We start from the raw sequence: 18,816 nt of genomic DNA on the forward strand, positions 1-18,816 counted from the left end.
AAGGGTTAAGGCAGTGCTGGAAAATAATGGGGATCACACAAAATATTGACACTTTGGGACCAATTTGGACATTTTCACTTAGGGGTGTACTCAATTTTGTTGCCAGCAGTTTAGACATTAATGGCTGTATGTTGAGTTATTTTGAGGGGACAGCAAATTTACACTGTTATACATGCTGTACACTCACTACTTTACATTGTAGCAAAGTGTCATTTCTTCAGAGTTGTCACATGAAAAGATATAATACAATATTTACAAAAATGTGAGGGGTGTACTCACTTTTGTGAGATACTGTAGGTAAAAATGCATTGAAGTAAGAAATACCTCCTAGCCCCTTACAACCCCAAAAACTATTAAATATAATCATTATCTCAATAAACAAAGAATGCTTATTTCATAAAAGGGAAGTAATAAAATAACCAAATAATACTATTTCCATCAAATAGGCAAAAGTCATCGACAATAAAAAAAATAAAAACATTTTGAACAATGTTATCCATAGTATTGTTGCTGGTAACGCAAATTGAGTTCCCGAAGTTCTCGTTCTCTCACTCTTCGTGATTTAGTTGACTTGTTAGAGCGACTGGAACGAACAGACTGTGCAGACTTGGTACTCTGACATCGGGATGAAGCTCTCTTGAGCAAATTCTGTGAAATAGACCTGTGCAGATTTTTCATGGATGAAGATGCAGCCATGCTTACAACCCAGGGGTGTTTAAGAGCCTGAGATGCAGTCATTCTTTCACTGGGATCCACCATCAGCAGACGATCAATGAAGTCCTTTGCCAGATTAGAAACACTTGGCCAAGGCTACAGATTTAAAACATATAAAAAATAAATAAAAATCTAAAATACAGACATTTCTCTTAAATGTTAAATGAACATTTATCGTAGACCGTGAAATATTATGAATATTTTGATATACTGTATATTGTTTTCCAAGTTTTGTACTGAAAAATAGAACTAAATAAATGTCAACAGTGCAAAAATAAAATAGGATTTTTGACTTACCAGGAAAATCTAATTTTTGGAATACAATACGGGACACAGGATCTTTTGCCTTTAACCATGGATTATATGCAGCTATCTGCAGGTGACTGGTCACCAGCAAATAAGAAAGCTGCTGGAATATCCTTTATATCAGGGCTAGACAAATCCCAGGTGCCAGATTGCCATGGCAACTCGAAATGGCCTCCTGGCGCCTGGGGCTTTTGTCAGCTGTCTGTCAGCCCCACTTGCTGACCGTTCTACAGCCGAAAGACAGCTACAGCACGGTCGTCCAGTTCTGGGAGGGCATCTATTGACATCCTCCCCTTGGGGGTGCAGGGTTCCAAGCACATGGTAAAGGGCCAAGCACAGCAGCCCTTTACCATGTGATCAGCTATGTCCAATCACAGCTGGTCACATGTAAACAAATGGTGGTTAATCTGCATTTCCTTTCCTCAGCGCTGTCACAGCGCTGAGGAAAGGAAAGCCAATAACTGGCTATCCTGTGACAGGGGACATTTACACTAATAGTCAGGGCACTGATCTTTAGTGCCCTGATGATCAGTGCAGCCCCATTCGTGCCAATCAGTGTCCATCAATGCAGAACATCGGTGACCATAAGTGCAGACTATCAGTGCAGCATATTAGTGTCCATCAGTGCAGCATATCAGTGCCTATCAATGCTGCCTTTTCTGTGCAGCCTCATCAGTGCCCATCAGTGCAGCCTCATCACCGCACATTAGTAAAGAAATTTTTTTTTACTCATTTGCAAAATTTTATAACATAAATGAAGAAAAAAGAGGATTTTTTTGTTACTCACCGTAAAATCCCTTTCTCTGAGTTAATTGACGGAAACAGCTGTTCATATTCTCGACCGTAGGGTTATATAGCCACCTACAGGAGTAGGACACTAGGCAGAAAAATAAACATGGCAACACCTATGTGCAGTCCTAGCTGGTATAAATCCCCTCTCTGCTATAGGCATCCAGTTTTGTAGCAAGCAGTGTCAGAAGTATCAAACTCCATAGAGGGGTGGGTGCTGGGTCCATCAATGAACTCAAGAGAAAGGGATTTTTTACAGTGAGTAACAAACAAATCCTGTTTTCTCTGACGTTCATTGATGGACACAGCTCTTTCATATTCTTAACCATAGGGACGTCCCCAAGCAGTGCCTAAAAAAGAAATGGGTGGGAAAACCCAAGACCAAACAAAAAAAGGCCAAACCAGGTCAACAGGAGCTCAACAAGAACACAGGAGCCCAACCAGAAAAAAAACACTCCCCAAGAGGGAACAGACCCCTCAAACGGCCGCCTGCACACTTTGCAGCCTAAAGAAGCACCCGCAGATGGCAAGACATCCACTTTGTAAAATTTAGTGAAAGTGTGCACTGACGACCAGGTAGCCACCTTGCAAACTTTAAAAACCAATACCTGATGACGGAAGGCCCAAGAGGTACTAATCCACCTAAAATGGTAGCAGAGGAAGCCGGTTGCTTTCTTAAGAAGAGAGTCTGGCCATCAAAAAGACTCTGTAGGCGATAGATACACCTGAATTGCCCAAACCCCAACCAGGGTGTACAACGCAAACTCCTTGGGATGAGAAGGCCTGGGGCCCAAAGAAGGCAGCACAATGTCTTCATTCAAATGAAAATCTGAGACAACCTTCGGCAGAAATGACTGCATTGGGCGGAGAACCACCTTATCTTTGTGAACCACCAAAAAAAAGAGTAGGATGGGGGTAAGGCCGCCAGCTCCGACACTCTGTGAGCAGAGGTAATAGCTACTAAAAAGGCAACCTTGTGTGACAATGTAAGCAAGGAAATCTCCCAAATATTCTCAACTGGAGGCTTCTAGAGAACTGAGAGAACTAGGTTTAGGTCCCATGGCGGCAACAGAGAGTGCAATGGCGGAGCCATGTGCCGAACCTCTTGAATGAAGGTACAAGCCAAAGAATGCATGGCAAAGAGTCGTTGAAGTAAAACTGCCAGAGCGAGCACCTGGCCCTTGATTGTACTCAAGGCTAACTTTGCTCATCAACCTGTTGAAGAAGGGCCAAAATCCAAGGCATTGAAAAGGAATGGGGGTGGAAACCGGCAGATTCACACCATGAGATGTACGCCCTCCAGGTACCATGGTATATCTTTCTAGAGGTAGACTTTCTTGCCTTCAGCATAGTAGGGATCACTGACCCCGACAAGTCTCTGTCCTTCAACATCTGGCTTTTCAAGCAAAGCCATTAAAGCCAGCGACAGTAAAGCAGGGTGGAAGATTGGCACTTGGGGGAGCAGGTTCTCCCTTAGAGACAGACCCCAAGAGGCGTCCATAACCAGTCGCACTACGTCGGCGTACCAGGACCAGCGGGGCTAATCCGGGGCCATCAGAATGACCGGAAGCCCTTCTGCCTCTATCCTCGTGAAGGAAGCTTGAGAGGAGGGAAAGCATAAAGAAGGCGATACTGGCTCCATGACGCCACCAGGGGGTCTGTAGCATCCGCTAGGGGAACCCACAACCTTGCCATGAACCTCTGAATTTTTCTGTTGAGCCGAGATGCCAACAGATCCACATGTGGAGTACTCCAAGGCAGACACAGATGATGTCCGGAGGCAGGGACCACTCTCCTTGGTCCAGCACCTGCTAACTAAGGTAATCCACCTGCCAGTATTCCATGACCGGGATGTGCGCGGAGGAGAGCGCTGGCACATAGCGTCCTGCCCACCTGAGGATGTTGGAAGCCTCCAACGCTGCCACTGCACTTTTTGTTCCGCCTTGGTGATTGACATTAGCCACTGCTGTGGCATTGTCTGACTGGATCCGGACATGGAGTCCCCTAAGATGCTGCGTCCAGTGCTCCAGGCACAGCCTGATCACTCAGAGTTCCAAGACAAGGATCGGCAATCTGGATTCCTCCAGTGTAAAGCCACCCTAAGCTGACCTCGGCCCCAGGACTCCTCCCCACTTGGACAGACTGACATCCATTTTGACAACTGTCCAATGCAAGGAGAGAAATTATTTTCCTTCCTGAAGAGCCTGTAGACCAAAGCCACTAAGTCAGGGACCCCCTTGTCTCCAGAGTCCCGACCCAGGCAGATCTGTGCATCCAGGGAGTTGAGTACCTTTCCCGCTTCAACAAGATCTCCTTCTGAAGGGTCCTCATGTGAAACTGTGCATACAGAACAGCCTCGAAGGTAGACACCCTCAGGCTAAGAACCTGCATGCAAGTTTGAAGAAAAGACAGCCTGCGGGACAACTGGCGAATCGCGGAACGCAGCTTCCGGAGCTTGTCCATTGGAAGGACAGCCAGCCCCCAGTTGAGAGTCAGACCCAGGTATTCTAACTTCCTGGTCAGGGTGTATTTGTGGTAGTTCAGAAGCCGACCAAACTTCCGCAAAGTATGGATCGTGATCACCTTATTGTCCCTGATGCTGAGGAGGACTCATCCAGATAACTAACCAATGCAATCCCCAGCAATGCCAGAACTGGTGTCAGCATCTACGTGAAAACCCAAGGAGCTGAGGCAAAACCAAAGGAAAGCTCTACTAAACTGATAGTGCTTCTCAACTGCAAAGCGGAGAAAACGCTGGTGCTGGGCACAAATCGGTATGTGCAGGTAGGCATCTTTGATGTGGATAAAAGGCAAGGAGGCCACCAAAGACTGAATGGACTCTATCCTGAACTTTTGCACCCGCATAAAGCTATTCAAGGCCTTGAGATCCAAAAAAAACCTGACAAACCCAGATCAGACAAACCCTGCCTTCTGTCTTTGGAACCGTAAACAGGTGGAAATAAAACCCTCAAAATTGCCCCAAGGCCGTAAACCAGGGTGAATACCACCTGGAGTAGCAGATCAGGAAACCTAGGTCCTACCTGTGGTCAGGAAACCTAGGCCCTACTCCTTCTCTAGCAGAAACAAATTGGTTTGCTGAGCTGAGTGTGTGTGGGTTATGCCTGTGGGGACAGCCCCATGGGCGTGTACATGTATATTTTTTCCTGCCTAGACTACTCCTGCAGGGAGGAGCATAACCCATTCAGCTGATGAAGATGAGGCTGTGTCTGTCAATGGACGATAGAGAAAAATGCTTTGCCTTTCATTTCTATTTTAAACTGGATGGGTTGTTTTACAAGGTGATAGTTTACAATCACTTTATGTTTTAAGAACTCCCTCTACAATGAGAAATATATTTGTCTATACCAATGAAGTGTTGGCCCGCTAGGTGCTTATTATGGCACTGGGCGCAATGTTTAAAAGGTGATGACATCCCCTCCAGATGTTTAATAGCTGGTCGTCCAATCTGACACTAAGGGACCTCATAGTCCTTTTAACAAGGCACTGCAGTAGATTGATAATAGTGGAAGCACACAAAATTATTGACTTGATGGAGTAGTCCCTAGAGGTATTAGACTGTAAAGAAATTATCTTCCTACCCTGTATCTGGCAGACAGTACATTTATCTGCATGAAAAAGAATCCCTTCAGCTCCTGCAAAAAGGTTGGTCTAGTGGAAGATTTAATATATTTGGGGCTATTTTATCCCTAAGGGATGCCCCCCCCATGAAAGAAACAAATAGTTTTTCGGGCAAAAGTGGCCCCAAAACCATATCATTCTTAAGAGTTGGCCAGTGCTTTTTAATGATGTTGTGGATAGCCTGATGTTCTATGGAAAACTGAATTTTTGTAAAATCTTACCGTAAAATTCCTTTCTCTGAGTCCTCTGACAGTCGCCGCCAAATCATACAGTCTTCACCAATGGGTATTGACCTCTTATCCATAGGAGCAAGCTAGGCATAAGACTTATTAAAAACAAAGTAATTTACATAGACACACCTATGGGGGCTGTCCCACTGGTCCAATACCCCCCTGCAATCAGCCACCCCAACTCAGTTTGGTAGCAAGCAGTTAAAGTCCAAAGAACCCCAATAGAGGGGCGGGGGCGGCGACTGTCAGAGGACTCAGAGAAAGGAATTTTACGGTAAGATTTTACAAAAATTCAGTTTTCTCTTACGTCCTCTGACAGTCGCCGCCCACTCATACAGTCTTCACCAATGGGATGTCCCAAAGCAGTGCAGACATGAGGGGTGGGAAACGCAACAGTCAGAAAAGGCAACGCAGCACCCACAGCTTTCCTGGGTTATTGCTCCAGTTGAGCTTTTATGTTACCGGAGGATACATAAAAGCTCAACTGGAGCAATAACCCAGGAAGGCAAGTAAACAAGGGGGAAAAAACAACCCCAACAGTCAGGGCCCTGCAAAACTAGGATCCCCTTAAGGTACTGTCGCACACAGAACTTTGCGGCCAAAAGAGGCATCTGCCGATGCCAGAACATCAAGTTTATAGAACTTTGAAAAAGTGTGCACAGACGACCAAGTCGCAGCCTTGCACACCTGGGCCACCAAAGCCTGATGCCGGAAAGGCCCAGGACGCACTCACCCCTCTGGTAGAGTGCGCCTTGACAGGGAAGGGCGGAACCCGTTCCTTAAATCGAATAGGCCTGTACAATCGTCTGTCTGATCCATTTTGAAATGGTCGCTGCAGACGCAGCCATACCCTTCCAAGGTCCCTCAGGAAGGACAAAAAGAGAATCCGACTTCCGAAAGGATTCAGTGGACGACAGGTAAACCCTGATCGCCCTGACAACATCCAAGGAATGCAAAGCAAACTCCTTAGGATGTGAGCGAAGGCAAAACAATGTCCTCATTAAGGTGAAAGTCAGAAACCACCTTTCAAAGGAAAGACTGGTTAGGTCGCAAGAACACCTTATCCTTATGAACCACCAGGTAAGGGGAGCGGCAGGACAAGGCCGCCAACTCCGACACTCTGCGGGCAGAAGTGATCGCCACTAGAAAGGCAACCTTCTTAGACAGCAGAGGCAAAGAAATTTCCCTGATGTTTTCAAAGGGAGGACGTTGCAAAACGGACAGAACCAAGTTCAAGTCCCATGGAGGTAGAGGCGCCCTCCGAGCAGGGGCCAAGTGACGCACACCTTGAATAAAGGTGCGAATCAGAGAGTTATACGCCAAGGGGCGCTAAAAAAGAACAGCCAGTGCAGACAACTGGCCCTTAATCGTGGTCAACGCAAGGCGTTGGTCCACACCAGTTTGTAGGAAGGCCAACACCCTCGCCACCGAATAGGAACGAGAAGGGAAGCCCCCGGCTTCACACCAGGCAAAATAAGCCTTCCAGGTACGATAATAAACCTTACCAGACGAGGCTTTCCTTGCTTTGAGCAAGGTAGGAATGACCTCCGAGGAAAGACCCCTGTCTCTCAGGACCTGGCTTTCAACAGCCACGCCGTTAAAGCCAGCGATTGTAAAGGAGGATGGAAGATCTGTCCCTGAGACAGTAGATCGTCTCGTAACGGGAGCCGCCATGGAGGCTCGACGGCTAGTTGAATGATGTCCGCGTACCAAGACCGGCGCGGCCAGTCTGGTGCCACCAGAATCACCAACGTTGGTTCCGAGACCAACCTGCGAAGGAACCTGGACAACAACTGAATCGGAGGAAAGGCATACATCAGACGATAGCGTCTGCCAGAGGATCGCGCGTTCGTGCCACGAACCTTCCCACCTTGTTGTTTAGCCGGGACGCGAACAGATCCACGTCCGGGGATCCCCATTTTGCACACAGCATTTGAAACACCTCCGGGTGTAGGGACCATTCCCCGTGGTCCAGTGACTGGCGGCTCAGATAATCGGCCTGCCAGTTCTCCACACCCGGAATGTGAACTGCCGAGATCGCCGGGACGCGAGTCTCGGCCCAAGACAGAATGCTGGTCACTTCCTGGGCTGCCCGGGCACTCCTGGTGCCCCCTTGGTGGTTGATGTAAGCCACTGCAGTGGCATTGTCCGTCTGCACCCGTACAGGGCGGCCCTGAAGACGATCCGACCAATGCAGCAGGCACAGCCTGATTGCTCTCAACTCCAAGATGTTGATCGGAAGAGAGGACTCCTCCGCTGACCAAGTGCCCTGGGCAGATAGGTTGCCCAGGACACCACCCCAGCCCGACAGGCTGGCATCCATGGTAATCACCATCCACAGCAACGGCCGGAAGGATTTTCCCTCCGCTACAGCCGGAGACTGGAGCCACCACAGAAGATCCAATCTGGTTTGGCGACTCAGAGACACCCTCAGGTCCAAGGACTGAGGATGCCTGTCCCATCTGGCCAGAATCTCCGCTTGGAGAGCCCGCGTGTTAAACTGAGCAAACAGTATCGCCTCGAAGGCTGACACCATCAATCCCATACAGGTCCTGAGCGACGAGGACTCGTTGTCCCCGAGGGACATGACCTCGTTCTGCAGGGTACGGAGCTTGTTCTCCGGCAGAAACACCTTCGCTTGGGCGGAGTCCAGGACCATTCCCAAGTATGGGAGACGAACCGAAGGAGACAAAGTCGACTTCTGAACGTTGTTGGTCCATCCGAACTCCTGGAGCGTCTGAACCGTGGTGGACAGATCGCGCATCAGGCTCTGACTGGCACTCGATCTTAACAGGAGATCGTCCAGATATCCCAAGACCGCAATGCCCTGTGCCCTCAATAGGCCCAGAACAGGAGCCAGCACTTTGGTAAAGACCCTTGGAGCCGAAGCGAGACCGAAAGGTGACGCCACAAACTGATAGTGTTCCTCCGCGATAGCGAATCGGAGGTACCTCTGATGACCCATGAATATGGGGATGTGTAAATATGCATCCTTCAGGTCAATGGAGGCCAGGAAATCTCCCGGACTCAAAGAGGCCACCACCGAGCGAAGCGATTCCATGCGGAACTTTTGAACGCGCACAAAGCGGTTCAGAGCTTTCAAGTCCAGAATCGGATGCACCTTGCCCTCCTTTCTGGGCACAGTGAACAGATTAGAGTAAAACCCCCGAAATCTGTCCCGATGGCACCGGGACAATTACCCCCTGGGCAACCGATCTGGGGTCAAATGAAGATTTGAGGGAAAGAATCTGCCCGCCGGTCGCGAAAGGAATTCGATCTTGTAACCCGATCAAATGATTTCCTGAACCCACCTGTCCGGAAACCGGAGCAACCAAGGTTGGAGGAAACCGTGCAGATGTCCCCCCACCCCTGAAACGGGCAAGGGCGCCCCTTCAGGCAGTTGCGGACTTGGCCGCCGCACCAGCCTGGGCGGCTTTTGGCTTGCCCGCCCAGGGTTTTTCCCCTTGCCCTGCGCCTTGAAGGCACGAAAGGGCCCCCGGTTTGGTTTAAAGGAGGGGCCCCGCTTACCGCGGAAGAACTTACCCTTAGGATTCTGGGGCAACAGAATGCTTTTGCTGTCAGTGACACCCTTAACCAACTCATCCAGGGATTCCCCAAAAAGGCGAGACCCCACATTGGAGATGTCGGACACCGTTTTCCGGGAAGTCTAGTCAGCAGACCAACTTTTCAGCCAAATCAGGCGACGTTAAGCACCCCGACACTGGATAGGCGCACAGCTAACGGGGCCTCATTAAAGGCCGCATCGCACAAGTACATGACTCCTTGATAAATCTGGTCCACCATCTCCAGTGTAGTAGGGGGAGCAGAATCAGCCACGTTGGTGCGTCTAAGCACCTTGGTCCAATCCGCCACGGCTTGAGCCACCATTACAAAGGCGAAGATAGGTTTCAGCATGGAACCTGCCACCATGTAAGCATGGCGGGCAAGAGATTCCAGCCTTCTATCCGTAGGATCCCTAAACACCAGAGAATCCTCGGTGGGTACTAGAGTGGCCTTGTTTAACCTGGCCACAGTGTGATCCACAGTAGGAGCCACACACCAGCGTGAATCCATAGGAGACGCAAAGGGGTAAAGAAGTTGAAACTTTTTGGGCACCACAAAAGTGCGCTTTAAGTTACGCCATTGTTCATTCACAGTTGCGTGAAACTCAGCAGGGCAAATAAAACCTGCGCCGCCTTACAGGATCTGTGTGTACCAAAAGAGGACACTATCCCCGGAGGATTGGGCTCATCCTCTAAATCAAGTGTTTCCTTAATGGAAAGGATCAGCGCATCCATAGCTGCGCGGTCCTCGGCCGTCCCAGGGAGGGTATCATCTACCCCCACAACCTCCGCCTCCCCCTCAGACTGAGAAGAGCGAGACCCTTCAAGGGGCACGCTACCTACGGCAACCATGTCAGACTCGGATGAAAAAGAGAGCCTAGGCCTTTTTCCAGTACGCTGTGCGGACATCAGAAAATCCACTTTTAACGTCAAAGTCGCAAGTGCAGCAGACAGAGTAGTCAGAGCAGAGGATTCAGAGGACACTGAACCCTCCACCAAGGCTGGGGAAATTTGCAGTCCTGGGACTCCATAATAAAAAACTTTTTTTTTTTTTTTAAAAGTACTGGCCCTTTAAGCGCACCGCGATCCCCCGCAGTACACCGCTATGAGGGACTATGCAAAACGACCCCCCAAGCAGGAATAAGCTGACAGCCAGAGGTATTCCCACAAAAAAGACAGCCAGACAGACCCCACAAGTGTTACCTACACGCCTGCCGATCTCCTCTATGCAGAAAAAGGAAGTGATGTCACCGCAATAGGCTGAACTAGGATTGTAGACCAAGGAAAAATGGTTGCCCATAGAAAGTAATGGGAGGCTTCGGGAAAATGGCCGCCGAAATGTGCTCAGCCAAAAACACATTGCCACACACAAGATGGCGCCGCAAGGCGCCAAAACACACTACATACACTGCTGTATAAGTGCCCACAGTGAAGCCAGCATGCTGCCCACACCTAAAATGGCGGACCGACGGTTTTTAACCCCGCAGCGGTCGCCGCAGGTGTCTGCACCTCCAAAAGCACCATAAAGTGACATAGGAGAGGGACCCCCACAAACCCACATAGCGTACCAGCTGTGAGAGAGCCCCAGCAGGGACCGGGATCAGGGAGCCCAAAAACGCACAGACATGAGGGGATAACACAGACACACAGGACTGCCAGCCCCAGACAGAGGCCCCACACAGAGTGTACTTATCGTACCCGATGGCGTGCGGTTCCTCTCATCGACGGGAAACCTCCCACCCTCAGATAGCGGGGGTGCCATCAGCCAAAAACGCAGGGCGCTAGCAGTGCCCGGAGAACCGTGGGGAGACGTCCAGGCGAGGTAGCCACCACACAGGCTGCATCCCTGAGGACAGGGATGGGTCGTTTGCAAAGCCAGGGCGAACACATAGCCCGCTAAACGCTTAATGGCGTGCTGGGATTCCATAAGGCCCACTGTCCTGGAACACCAGGACGACCAGTGTGACTTCCAGCTCCGCAACGCCGTCATCATCTTGAAGAAGTGACTAACTAAACGCTGATAAAATAAACAGCTAGTAGTGCAAAGAAAAAACACATTTTTCAGAAATAAAATCATAAAAACAGAAGAAAAGGCTGAGACTGTAGCCCCAGCACAGGGAGAGCCTATCTCACTCCCAACTAGGCAGAAGAAAAACTGAGTTGGGATGGCTGATTGCAGGGGGGTATTGGATCAGTGGGACAGCCCTCATAGGTGTGTCTATGTAAATTACTTTGTTTTTAACAAGTCGTATGCCTAGCTTGCTCCTATGGATAAGAGGTCAATACCCATTGGTGAAGACTGTATGAGTGGGCGGCGACTGTCAGAGGACGTAAGAGAAACAAGGTGATCAGTGACCACAATTTATGACCACCTAAATGTATCTGTCTGTTTATGTATATTCCTCCCTCTTTCTACCAAGAGGCTATCCCTTTTTGTTGCCTGTGCCTGAGAAATAGTCATGTTTAGAGTAACCTAACAGTACTCTTTCTTCAGGAACCTACCTTTGAGGATTTCTTCTTGCATATCAAAGTCGTCGGACACCAAGCAGTTACACCTAAGGCGAAGAAACTGACTGCATGGGACGGGCTTTAACCAAGAGCTATGGTGGCAACCGCCTATAAGTTAGAGCTGCATGTTTAATCGTAAAAAAAAATTGCGTTCTCGATTCAACCCCCATCACAATCTTAATCCAGTATTTCTACAATTCAGTGCAGAGCTGTTGTCTGCTCAGAGCTGTTAGCAGCCAGCAAACGTTTATCAACATTGCTCAGCGCTGAGATACGGTGGATATAAAAAGTCTACACACCCCTGCTAAAATGTCAGGTTTCTGTGATGTAAAAAAATGAGATAAAGATAAATATTTTCAGAACTTTTCAACCTTTAATGTGACCTATAAATTGTACAACTCAATTGAAAAACAAACTGAAATAGTAAGGGGTATGTCCGCAAATCATCCTATTTTTTTGCGGATGATTTACGGACATAATGCAAGTCAATGGCATTGTGGATGTCAGCGGAATCATTACCATCCGCTGACATCCGATTTTCTTCCTTTCAGTTCTGTTCCGTTTTTTGGAAGGGAACAGAACCCTATTTTTCCTCCGTTCAAAAAACAGAAAGGAAGAAAAATCGGATGTCAGCGGTGTCATCCGCTGACATCCGCAATGCCGATAGACTTACATTATGTCCGTATATCATCCGCAAACGGATGGGATGATATGCGGACATACGGAGCGGATGACACAAATGTTATCCGCTGCGTGAAAAAAAAAAAAAAGTCCCGCAGCGGAGCAGAACACCGGAGCGGCCGTGTGAAAGAGGCCTTAAGGGGAAAAGTAAAAATAAAAAACTACAATAATGTGGTTGCATAAGTGTGCACATCCTCTTATAACTGGGGATGTAGCTGTGTTCTCAGAATTAAGCAATCACATTCAAACTCATGTTAAATAGGAGTCAGTAGACACCTGCCATCATTTAAAGTGCGTCTGATTAACCCCAAATAAAGTTCAGCTGTTCTAGTAGGTCTTTCTTGGCATTTTCTTGGTTGCATTCCTACAGCAAAAGACATGGTCCGCAGAGAGCTTCCAAAGTATCACAGGGATCTCATTGTTAAAGGGTATCAGACAGGAGAAGGGTACAAAAGAATTTCCAAGGCATTAGATATACTATGGAGCACAGCGAGGACAGTCATCATCGAGTGGAGAAAATATGGCACAAGAATGACATTACCAAGAACTGGACGACCCTCTAAAATTGATGAAAAGACGAGAAGAAAACTGGTCAGGGAGGCTGCCAAGAGGCCTACAGCAACATTAAAGGAGCTGCAGGAATATATGGCAAGTACTAGCTGTGTGGTACATGTGACAACAATCTCCCCCATATTATTAATTGGTCTGGGCTATGGCGTAGAGTGGCAGGTTGGAAGCCTTTTCTTATGAAAAAAAACATCCAAGCCTGGCTAAATTTTGCAAAAACACATCTGAAGTTTCCCAAAAGCATGTGGGAAAATGTGTTATGGTCTGTTGAAACCAAGGTTGAACTTTCTCGCCATAATTCCAAGATATATTTGGCACAAAAACAACACTGCACATCACCAAATAAACACAATACCCACAGTGAAGCATGGTGGTGGCAGCATCGTGCTTTGGGGCTGTTTTTCTTCAGCTGGAACAGGGGTCTTAGTCAAGGTAGAGAGAATTATGAACAGATACAAATACCAGTCAATATTGGTACAAAACCTTCAGCCTTCTGCTAGAAAGCTGAACATGAAGAGGAACTTTATATGTCAGCATGACGACCCAAAGCATACATCCAAATCAACAAAGGAATGGCTTCACCAGAAAAAGATGAAAGTTTTGGAATGGCCCAGCCAGAGCCCAGACCTAAATCCGATTAAAAATCTGTGGGGTGATCTGAAGAGGGCTGTGTACAGGAAATTCCCTCACAATCTGACAAATTTGGAGTGTTTTTGCAAAGAAGCATGGGCAAATATTGTCAAGTCAAGATGTGCCATGCTGATAGACTCATACTCAAAAAGACAGAGTGCTGTACAAAAATTCAAAAGATGCTTCAACAAAGTATTAGTTTAAGGGTGTGCACACTTATGAAAACTTATTATTTTAGTTTTTTATTTTTACTTCCCCCACCTAAAAGATTTTAGTTTGTTGTTCAACTGAGTGTCCCCCACGTAAAGGATTTCAGGTTGTTGTTCAACTGAGTTCTACAGTTTATAGGTCACATCAACGTGGAAAAAGTTCTGAAATTATTTATTTTTGTCTAATTTTTTTACGTCACAGAAACCTGACATTTTAACAGGGGTGTACAGACTTTTTATATCCACTGTAAACAGAAACATTGTTTCATTTGGTTCTTTGAGATCAAAGGGATGAACTTAATGAGGTCAGTTTAACCACTTAAAGATTAAGCCTACTTCTGACACTTCTTGCTTACAAGTTAAAAATCTGTATTTTTTGCTAGAAAATTACTTCGAACCCCCAAACATTATAAAGTGGCGGTCTTTCAAGCGCAATTTTGTGGGAAAAAATACACTCAATAAATTAAAAAAAAAAAAAGAAATCGAAAGAGTAAAGTTAGCCCAATTTATTGTATAATGTGTAAGATGATGCTACGCTGAGAATCGTGATCTTTATTCTAGGCAAAAAATTGTGATTCTCATTTTATGCAGAATCTTGCAGCTCTACCAGAGGTATGAATACATTCCTATCAGTAAACTTGAAAAATGTGCTAGTAACAATATTTCCATCAACAATCCTAATCCTAAATTCCAAGAAATTAATTTCTTGTGTGCTAGCTTCATGAGTCAACACAATCCATCTATCATTGGTATTAAGAACACAAATAAACAACTCCAAAGATGCCACATTCCTATTCCATACAAGGAGGATAGCATATATGTAGCTCTTGCCCCCATTGCAAAACCCCTACTCTGAAGGTAATTCTTTCCCCAAACCAAAAATAATTATGGGTATTGTCAAATTCCAGCAACTGCATTATAAAAAAAATAATTTTTTATAGGAAAATAGTTTTGTTGATTTAAATAATGCTCTACTGCCTGGTAGCCCAAACGGTGTGATTATACATTGCATGATGACAAAATGTCATTGGTTGCTAATGTATATGTTTATAATGCAAATTTTCCAATATTTTAATCGTGTGCCTCGTAACTTTTAGAAAGGATTCAGAAGGTATTGCACCAAGCAAAGGCAGCAAATTATGGTCAATGTATTTACCTATCAGTCTAGTAGTTATACAGTCTTATTGAAAAAAGACACAAGTCAATCTAGTTCAACCAATAAAAATGGGAAATCTATATATATGTATATACAATTCTATTTACACAATCCTATACCCACGGTTGAGCCATAAAGTCTCTTTTTTATATATTTTCTTTTAAGGCTTTGCCAATATGGCGACTCATGGCCTCTTGTAAATTTTACATCTAGGAATCCAATAAAACGGTGGCCAGATATTAACCCTTTGATTAGTACCCCGAATTTTTTTTTCATTTCACCTCTGAACAAGATGAGGAAGGATTTATGATTGGCATATAATGTGAAGAATTCGTATTTGGAGCTTGGGGAAGCAGCACCAACTTGATGCCCCCAAATATGCAGATGTGATGAAAAGCACAGGGCGTGATGACATGTCATGATGTCATCATGCAACACCAGAAGTGCATCAAAGTATCCCTGGAATAGCAAATCTTTGTACAGCACTGTTTTTAATCTGTTTTATTAAAGAATAAGTGGTGGATTTACACTATTGAGCATTTGGCCCTCTTTTTTTTCTTTCTCATTGGTTTATTGCATCTCTACTGGAGCAGGTGTGAACCTATTAGCAAAGTTAATGAGCCTCTTTGTGATACAGAAGTGCTCATTGACCACTCTCATATGTAGGGGGTCATGGCTTTGTAGTAAGCCTGTATTTCAGTCATAGTGGAAGTGTGGAGGTGACGTGAATAGCACAGCAGGTAATTTGTTTCACTTTCATAGAGCATTTCCCTTTATGAGGTGGGCTATTAAGTGGACTTACACAATTAGCTTTTTTCTTTTGATTGTTTTGATTCTACTTAATGTGCAAGTGTGCACGTTTTGAATGATTGAATTAGATATATGTTAATCAGAGCCACATCTTAATTTTGTATTTAGATTTTATATGGGATATCACATATTGTGTTGGCAGCTTTTCACTATTTGTTGTTATCTATTAATAACCATTAGCACAGCTGCAAAAAAATATTTTAATCTTATAATTTAAAAGGGTACCTTGACTGGAAAAAGGTTGAGAAACACTGGACTAACAAACCACCATAGTGGAAGTGGCACCCAGGGAATTGTAGGGACATCAATGCCAATATCAAACAGAAATCTCATCCAAGCCAGAACTCTGGCCCATGGCTGTAAGCACTATCACTAAGGGGTGGGGGGAGGGTTAAAGCACATCACACTGCACCCACGAAAGGGCTAGAAGCGCAGGCTCACAGCAGCAGCCCAGGCATCAAGTCGCAGGATCTTAGGGGCAAGCCCCATCTTGGCTTTGTCCTGTTCAGATAGGCATACCCCCAAAAGGGGTCTTCAAGGACTGGGTCACACCGGCATGGATCACTACTCCTCTGAAGCTGTAAAGAACCCTGTGGCCCACTGCCCAGAGTAACATTATGGGCTGGCCCCACATCTTCATACGGCGGGGTCCGGGGACAGTTACAGTGGTATGCCTAGGGCACCAATATAGAAATTGTGCCATGAACCTGCAGAGATTGCAAACAGTCAAGTACTCGAATTATTAAATGAAGTAAATTTTTCGCAAAAAATAAAGGATTTCTGGAAATGGGAGGGGATATATCAGGGTCCTTACAGCTCTGTTTGTCAGTGTCCTTTAAACTGAAGGCAGTTGTATATAACCAGTGTTCTAAGTCAAGACCATGTCCTTTACAGTAGGAGAGGAGAGAAAGTATGTTGGTCATACTTGGAATGAGGACAATAAATATAGCAGAGGGCAACCAGGATGCTGACTAGAAGACCCAGGCAAGTGCATGTGCCCCTGATGACTAAATAAAAATATAAAACTGCAGGCTTGTAAAACACTGGTTCCTTCTTCAGACATATTGACATTTAAAAGCTGAAGTGGAAGAGAACAAAACACACTGTGGTTTTGAATACAGGCAGTGTATACAGAATTCTGAATATACTGGTCTTGAGAACAAATAAGGGCAACCGGAATGGTAATATTCTTGTGAAACAGATAGCAAGCTGCAATTAATTACTACTTACCTATGTGGCAGAAACACTGAATAAAATTCACCCCAAGAAAAAAAAAGTCAGCTAATACCACACTTTCAAGAGTTCACAAAGCACACATACATTCATCCTTCTATACTGGGGTCCGCAACCCATTGACCGCAATCTACCCATTGATCGCGGACAGGTGCCAGATAGATTGTGTCCCTTGGTTGCCGACCCTGGGAAGGAGGGGCGGCAGGGACAGCATTTAGTGGAACCAATAGGCTGTATTATCATCCTTGCAGCAGCTGAATGCCAGCAGGAGAGAGAGGAGGAGAAGTGGCATTGCCAGGATTCAGCAGCTGCAGGGAGGAAAAATTGGATTTTTGACTTACCGTAAAATCCATTTCTCTAAAGTTTATTGATGGACATAGCTCCTGTCATTCTTGACCATTGAGTTATGCTGCCCCCTACAGGAGTAGGACACTAGGCAGAAAAAACTTCTGGCTACACCCATGGGCAGTCCCAGGGGGTATACTCCATTTTCCGCCTATAGTTACTCAGTTTTGTTACAAGCAGTGTCAAGAGAATCATAACTCCACAGAGAGGTGAGTGCTGTGTCAGTCAATGAACATCAGAGAAATGGATTTTACGGTAAGTCAAAAATCCCATTTTCTCTTTTGTTCATTGACGGACACTGCTCCTGTGATTCTTGACCATTGGGACGTCCCAAAGCAGTGTCAAACATGAGGGGTGGGAAACAGCAAAAAGATTCCCAAGGCTAAACAGTAGCCAGCCAACCTCAGCGCTTGATTTAGTGCTAAACTTCAAGATCAAAGGGCTGGCTGTGTGGGTGTGTGACAACAATAGTATACAAAATATATACAAAATGACTGTGCAAAGTAAATACTGAAGCAAAAAAATTAATACTACAAGAACAATAAGTGCAATTGTGCAATAAATCCCAAAGTGCTTAGTGCTTATATCAAATAGCGAGAGGTCCACTATCTTGCACTTTGATTTGTGCTTATACAGTCAGTGAGTGGATGACCCTATAGTTCAAATGAGCAAATAAGTCCAAAATAAAGTGACCACAGTCTATAAAGTAGGTTCCAGTTCTGGAAATAAAGTGCTATTCCCCTTCAGCTTCCAATAAAGCTGGCTCTCATCCGTGGGACGTGCTCCATCCATGAATAGAGGGTTAAAAACACTCACCAGATATGATGGGTCCTGACTGCATTATAGCAGCACGACCATATACGCTTGTGTGGTATCCCCCACTGGGTAGGAAGTGAAGTAGATCCGATCCGGTATCTCTGGCCTGTACTTACAGGCTCCCTAGAGATCTCTCTCCTCAGTAAGGGCCATGTGGGGAAGCAAAAAGGACTCCAAATGGTGTAGTATTCTCAAAAACGTTTATTTCCCATCAGGGTTGAATCAATAAAACATAGGCATAAAATCCATATAATGGTACGTGACCATCACGGAAAAAATGAGAGGACTAGAGCGGAGCGTGGTACCTGCAATGCCTCGCGTGTACCTTCTGGCTTGCGTTCCACTCGGCCTACTCGTTACGTCCAAGCTACGGCTATGTGGAGTAATCCCATTTTCCGTTTGAAAATACTGATACGCCAAGAACACATATAAAATGTTTATACCTAGAGGGTTTGACATCCTTATATGCTATAGTACGAGTCCTCCACTTACAATCTGAGTAAATATATGATATATACAGTATGGATGTTTTGTAGAAACAGCGTGGTCAGCTGGGAGAAGATTGATTATGGGACGAAAGACAATGGGCGGAGTTGAGGGTGGGAATTGTAAATAAAACA

At 45.8% G+C, this 18,816-nt stretch overlaps 1 protein-coding gene across 2 annotated transcripts in view; it reads right to left on the reverse strand.

Moving 5' to 3' along the window:
* Positions 1-386: 386 nt before the first annotated feature.
* The window catches only part of PSKH1 (protein serine kinase H1), a 207,753-nt gene continuing 189,323 nt past the window's right edge, over positions 387-18,816 (reverse strand). For both annotated transcript variants that reach the window (XM_082271072.1, XM_082271071.1), the window contains one exon: positions 387-810. In XM_082271072.1, coding sequence (XP_082127198.1) covers positions 493-810 — 318 coding nt within the window. In that variant the 3' untranslated portion in view covers positions 387-492. The remainder of the gene's footprint in view (positions 811-18,816) is intronic.

Source organism: Pelophylax lessonae, assembly GCF_965119305.1.
Source record: "Pelophylax lessonae genome assembly, chromosome: 10".
NCBI classification, from domain to species: Eukaryota; Metazoa; Chordata; class Amphibia; order Anura; family Ranidae; genus Pelophylax; species Pelophylax lessonae.